The sequence below is a fragment of the Pempheris klunzingeri genome, chromosome 6 (assembly GCF_042242105.1).
Source record: "Pempheris klunzingeri isolate RE-2024b chromosome 6, fPemKlu1.hap1, whole genome shotgun sequence".
Taxonomy (NCBI): Eukaryota; Metazoa; Chordata; class Actinopteri; order Acropomatiformes; family Pempheridae; genus Pempheris; species Pempheris klunzingeri.
The window spans coordinates 9,012,789-9,019,146 of NC_092017.1; the positions used below are offsets into that span (position 1 = coordinate 9,012,789).

The 6,358-nt window shown below is 39.9% G+C and overlaps 1 protein-coding gene across 1 annotated transcript; it reads right to left on the bottom strand.

Annotated features, from left to right (window-relative positions):
• Positions 1–1,194: 1,194 nt before the first annotated feature.
• On the bottom strand, positions 1,195–6,153 carry LOC139202620 (flavin-containing monooxygenase 5-like). The gene is made up of 9 exons (XM_070832159.1): positions 6,015–6,153; positions 5,517–5,705; positions 4,960–5,125; positions 4,597–4,739; positions 4,317–4,513; positions 3,939–4,074; positions 3,492–3,711; positions 2,153–2,225; positions 1,195–1,585 (listed from the first exon to the last, which is right to left on the bottom strand). The coding sequence occupies exons 1-9, from the start codon at positions 6,144–6,146 to the stop codon at positions 1,195–1,197; spliced, it is 1,647 nt and encodes a 548-aa protein (XP_070688260.1). The 5' UTR covers positions 6,147–6,153.
• Positions 6,154–6,358: the final 205 nt, after the last annotated feature.

A 6,358-nucleotide genomic window follows, 5' to 3' on the forward strand; every position in this document is an offset into this window, starting at 1 on the left:
TCTGACTGTGTTGGAGTATAATTTGAAAGCAAACATAGACACTGCTTCTCTCAGTATCACCAGACTTTTTTTTCTCAAAACTTTGCTTTCTAATCCATATAGGTCATACACCCTTAAATGTAAGAATAACTCATTGAAATTGGTTTAGAAATGTAAATGCTAGTGTTTTATCCAGAAAAAAATGCAACTTCCCCATTTACTTATATATTAACAGGTCAGTGTTGTTTTGTCTATAGCAAAGTACTGTCAAGAACTTTTAGACATCGTGTTATACTATTTTACACTACATTAGTGATTAATGTTATTGTAGCATCAACATGAGAACATAAGAAGGGTTGAGTGATTTGACTGTAGCCATTATACTGTGCGATGAAAGAAAGGCCACTGAGGTTTGACAATAAATCAATAGTTCTGCCATTTCATGAGTCCAGCTGGTGGTAAGGTAGTGTGATATGTAAAGACATGGAGGAGGAGTGTTGTGACTCTTCTTGGGTACCGATGATGTGCAGTTGATGAAAGGAAACGTCCACTGACAACGACTTGTTGCATAACAATAGGTTTATTACAAAAAGATCAGTTGTCGAACAGGCACCATGGAAGCCTGGGAAGACGCTAAACCAATTCTAGGTGCAGACAGTGTAACCTTGTGTCAGTTTTACTGTTAGGAGTTACTGTTAGGAGTTTTTAACTCAACTCTGTGTCTCATGTGAGACAATGGTTTTTGTTTGTATGGAAGCTCCAAATAAAAGATGAAAATGATCAAGTATGATGAAGTACACTATTGTTATTTTAAAACATTTCTTAACTGACTTTACAGAATAATTTCTGTTTCTTAATGTCACTGTGATATTAAATCAAATACACCATGATCGAAGATTTTGGCTATATCACCCACCCCTGTATGTGAGCACCATTTTAATGTAGCTGTTTACTATATTTCATACCATTAGTTGCTGCTGTTAAGCATTTGGCCTTTGTGTCGATTTGATCAGAGCTGTTAATGCTTTAACTTAAACGTCAGTCATTTCCTAATAATTCTCATATTTTCAAGGGAAAATGAAGAAAAGTCCAGTTTCCCAGTCATAATGTTAAACTGGAGTAGCACTCACCACATCAGAGGAGAATTTTGAATATCATGTAGGTGTTAGGCAAGATTCAAATAATCCAGCCATGTTGGCTGAACACTAAAACATTCTAACATTTACAGAATTTGAAAGGATAAAAGAAGGAGGAGCCGTGTTTATTATAGAAGAAGCAGCACAGCAGCGCTGCACCTGATAAAGACACTATGATGCTCCATCTAGACGAAGGTCTGATCTCTGGTTCTGGTACCACTCTGGTCCTAAAAGGCTGAAGCACCCGCTCCCACTGAGTGAGAATGGCCTGACGGGCTCCAGCCCACTGGCCCGGTCCAGTCAGACGGTACTGATAAGGAGTACAGGGGCCCAGCAAAACCTGCAGAGCCAGTTTGGGGTCCTTCAGCAAGAGCTGCAGTATGTTTGGTCGAACCTCTACCTGCTCTGCCAGAGAGTCCAGGTAAGGGATGTAGTCCACCTGGAGGGGGGTGCGTTCAGAGCAAACATATCTAAGAGTCAGAGGAGCAAAGAGAGATGAACAGATCAGTTTTGAAAGTTGCCATATGAAACATAACATCAACAACAAACATAACATCATTAGTTTTTGAAACAAACATGTTATTGCATAAAGTCCTTAAAATGCAGGTCTACTATGGCAAATACTGGTTCCAAAAAACAGACTGAAATGTTTAATTTAACTTTTCTGCATATGTATTTTGGAGGTGGATTTAACAGTGTTTTATTGATAATATTAAGAGCAGCATGTTTTCCACCTTTGCTCCTCACAGGATTCCTTTACCTTTGTTTAAATCTATTTTCTTTCTGGCTCAAGTATTTGATAAAGTTGAGGAAGAGCAGTGAACCCAAGTATGCATTAACATATTGATTAAAAACATTATGGTTTTCCTGCAGTCAGATGAAACGTGCATCTTGTGGTAGAGACCTTTACAAGCATGCTGTGATATATGATGCATAGACCATTTTACTGTAATGTAGGAAATTAATTCAATTCTTTCATGCCAGGACCATGACAAATTTAACATATTCTTCAACTTTATAAATACTTAATCTCTTACTTCTGATGCATGGCTGCCGTGTCCTTCTCTATTTCCTCTAGCATGGTTTCTTCCGAGGGTAGATTTGCTAAACCTTGGGGAAATGTGAGTGAATTAGTGCCTAAACAACAAATCTAACAAATGACCATTGTATTTACCGTCATAATTAAATGAAAAACATATATTAAAAGAGTAATTGTTTGTCCTTCTGTCTTTGATAATTGAATTAATTGTTTTTCATTCTTGAAATATGAATTGTTGATGCCACATTAAATTCAAATCACAACACAGAAAGCATTTCATGTTGACTGCAGGAAGCTGTACAGACACTTCTTGACTTACTCCTTTTTAAGTGCTGACTGCCAAACTAATGAATCAGATGTCCTGTAGACTTAACCCCTTGAAGGTCCTCAGAAATAATCACGTTAAAGATCCTTACACACATAAATGTGTATGCATAAAAACAAGCCATAAAAATGTTAAAAATCTTTCTTTTTTTAAAATTTTTTTAAAATAGTTTTTTAGACCAGCATCAGCCCTAATCATACATATCAAATTTTAATTAGTTTTTTAAAAAATTAACCCTTAAATTGCCATGTTCTTGTCATGATGCGCATCATTTTATGGTCTAAAATACACAAAAAATACATGAAAAAAATTGAGAACTCTGAAAAATTCACCATCTTGCAAAATTATAAGCAATATGCATGAAAAACTGATAAAATATGCTAAAAATAAAAATCATAACACACTAGAAAGTGCTGAAGACCCTCAAAGGGTTAAAGCCAAAACTGTAGACAATCAATCACAAATGTAATGTACAGCAAATGGAGGCATGGGATGTGGCATGTAGCATGGAAAATTCAAACAGCCAGTTAGCAAATAGCAGCCGTTTGGTTATTTACACCTGGTCTGGCCACGCAGTGTAAAGAATTGTAAATTGCTTTCCAGATTCATGTGTGTTTGGTGGAAGAATGGTTTAGTTACAGGTCTTTCAGCCAGGAGAACTAGGTCCCAGTCCTGTGTGAGACCTACAGCAAAATACATTAATCTATTTGTAGACTTAATTAGTTTCGATTTTCTTTTCTTATTATTAGTTTCCAGTACGCATTTTGTTAGGTTTAGACACCAAAAGATCATGATTTGGGGGCTAAAATAATGAGTCAAATAGGGTGCAGGGTGCATTAAACACAAAATATCTTCTTTCTAACATACAACTGGGTGTAAATAGTATTGTTGGCACCTGCATTTATTTTTTTGCTAATTGCTAATTTCAAAACTTGTTCTGTACATCTACATCGATGACAAGCAAAGTCAGTCAAGTAAGTAAGTGAGAAAGTAAGTCAAGATTTGAGTCTACCTTTAAACACTCTTGTAGCCCAGCGGGCCTGCATCTCAGCCAGTGGGGTGAAAGATCCAAGGCCGTGGACAAAGCCCACCACCGCCAGTGTAGGATGGGTCAGCGCAGGAGGAAACACGTGGTTGTAGAGACGCAGCCTGTAACCACATTTTTCCTGCAGGGCTGAGGGCAGGAAGGGGAAGCTGTAATTGTAGCCTGTGGCAAACACCACTACATCCACCTGTATGACACAAGCACACAAATCACTGATTACTGATTATCGTAAAAAGAATGTGGTAGTAGAGAAAAAAGTTATTCCATCACATGGAGCAAAGTCCAAAAATGCATGCTCTGGCATTACACGATCATTTGAGACAATATTGTCCTTGTTATACCATACAGACCTGATATCTTTATTGAGTTATGCACTAAGAAATGTTAATGTTCTAATAACACTGTCCTACACACCTCATCTATGATGCTCCCATCGGCAAAGACCACACTGGAACCACAGAACTCTTTCACATTTGGTTTCACCTGAACACGACCTGAGATGATCCGAGCTGGCAGGTCATCACTCACAACAGCGTTCTGCGCAAAAATCCTGCCAACAGATTGAAACAGGGATATAAATATTCAATAAATGGAAATCTAAAATGCTGACTTAAGAAGCTGAGCAGGAGCAGCCAAATACACCTGTACCGACTATTTCAGCCTATGATGACATAATATTGTGCAAATCATATACCAGGTATTGTTGATCTCATCTGATCTTAATGTATCATACAGCTATCTCTGGATTGGTCTGTTTGTTCGAGTGTTTGCGACTAAAATACGATTCCTTACCCATGTTTTGGTTTCAGGCCATATAGTCCATGATCAAATACGTTGTTAACTTTCTTTTCCAGCAGCCTGGCACTCCATAAGGGGAAGAGCTTCTGCAGCATCATATTCATCCGGGACGTCCCTAACATGTCCACTGGGAGCCCCCCCTGTCCCACACGGCTCACAACCCACGCCCCACTCCTGGTACTGAGGTACACCTGCAGGTGAGGTCAGTGCACACAGGGGAAATCAATCAATCAAATGCATACAACTATACAAAAAATGTAGTTTAGTATTGTACCTTTTCAGCAACTCTACTGATGTCAACAGCAATATCACCTCCAGAACTCCCAATCCCAATCACCACCACTCTTTTCCCTTGCAGACCCTCAGAGTGACGGTAGTCCCTGCTGTGGAAATATCTGCCTTCAAAGCTCTCAATACCTGAGATGGGGAATCAAAGAATATTCAATCAATCATTCCACTGCTTACTCAATGCACAATTACTGGTGTTTCAGATATGAGACTGAGACACTCACAAACATTACAGTTCTCTGTGTGGTTTAGTTAGAGTTAAGACTAGGACTAATAAGCAAATTGTCATGTTGCTAGAACCTTTTCTAATATGCAGCTTTATTGACATTTCTATAGTGATTTCTGGTACCTGGGAAGTCTGTGAGTGGCAGGTGAGGCTGCGTGAAGTGTCCTGTACAAACCATCACTGCATCAAAAACATGAATCTCCCTCTGACCGTCTCTCCGCTCTGTCTCCACCTCCCACTGGCCCGTCACAGCAAAATCTGGTCTCTGCCTCACACTGACCACATTGGTCTGAGACACACACATAGCCAGGCACATATACTTATGCAGGTACAATTGAAAGTGTTTGTGTGGTAATTCTCCTGATGCCACCAATGTTGTGTCCCAAATCAAGGGCAAACTGACATTTCTACACCAAATACGTTATAACAGCCACAAAAGGCTGTTGCTGTTATAGCAGCTCCATCAAATAGAGCCCTTGTTTTGCTTGAACTTAAAGGATATAACCTGACTACTCTTTGCAGCCTTCAGTATCCCAAATCCATTGTGTGCTGTTTGGTTGTTGAATAGGCGTTTGCAGTGAGGTCATCGTAATTCTGCTAAGTATGTCACTTAAACTACACGCTGAGGAAGTCACAGCAGGAAACTACTACTACTTCTGTTATAGATAATGACCACTAACCCAGAATTGTATGTGCTGCAGCAGTTTGAAGGCCTGAGCGTAAAGACGCAGATACAGCAGCACCTCAGAGTGGTGCATGTTGTTGGGGAGCTCAGCTGGCGGAGGGAAGTCACTGAAGGCCATCCTCTCTTTGGAGCTGTTGATGATCACAGAGAAATAGATGTTGGCACGTCCAGGCTCAGGATCTTCCTGCAGACAACATGAGACAGGTGAAAATGGACAATGAAAAGTGGTCATGACTTTGGGACCTCCTTATACGACTAGAATAGAAGTTGATGAGACTCAATAACAGTGTGCACCAGTAGTTTATACAGAAGTTACTGCTACTGGATGCACATGAGGATAAATCGAACAGAAGTTGAAGTTATCAAAAGAGTCTGGTGATCCCATGTTGTGCTTAGTATTCATAGTCAGCAAAAAATTAAAGCTCTGCGGAAAGTTTTCAGGCACTCTCTCTGAAAATGATCATTTCAAGCTAAGCTAAGCTATGATCCACACCTTGAATCTCCATAGTCCTCCAATGTCATGGCTGCTCTCAAAGCAGGTGGGCTCCAGACCTTCCTCCAAACAGGCCTTGATGCTGGTCAGACCAGAAATCCCTGCACCGATCACCGCCACCTTCTGAACCATGCTGGAGAGGAAGCAGGCTGACAGCAACAGGAACTCTGATATGGAGGTTGGAGCTGGAGTAGGAAGAAAGGTGGAAGAAGAAATGTGAGTTTTATATGATATTTGAGTGGGCTCTTCCACATCCCATTGTTTTTGAGTTTGCATACAGTGTCTCAATTCATGTCAGTATCTCTGATTGACTCAACCAACTCAACCAACTTAAATAGCCAATC

Bases quoted from the DNA above. Each gene is read 5' to 3' on its own strand.
- LOC139202620 (XM_070832159.1), bottom strand. From the start codon at position 6,146: ATGGTTCAGAAGGTGGCGGTGATCGGTGCAGGGATTTCTGGTCTGACC. The intron at 5,126-5,516 runs GTTAGTGGTCAT...TGTGTGTCTCAG, and splicing joins TGCAGCACATACAATTCTGG to ACCAATGTGGTCAGTGTGAG. The intron at 4,740-4,959 runs GTACCAGAAATC...TCCCCATCTCAG, and splicing joins GCCACTCACAGACTTCCCAG to GTATTGAGAGCTTTGAAGGC.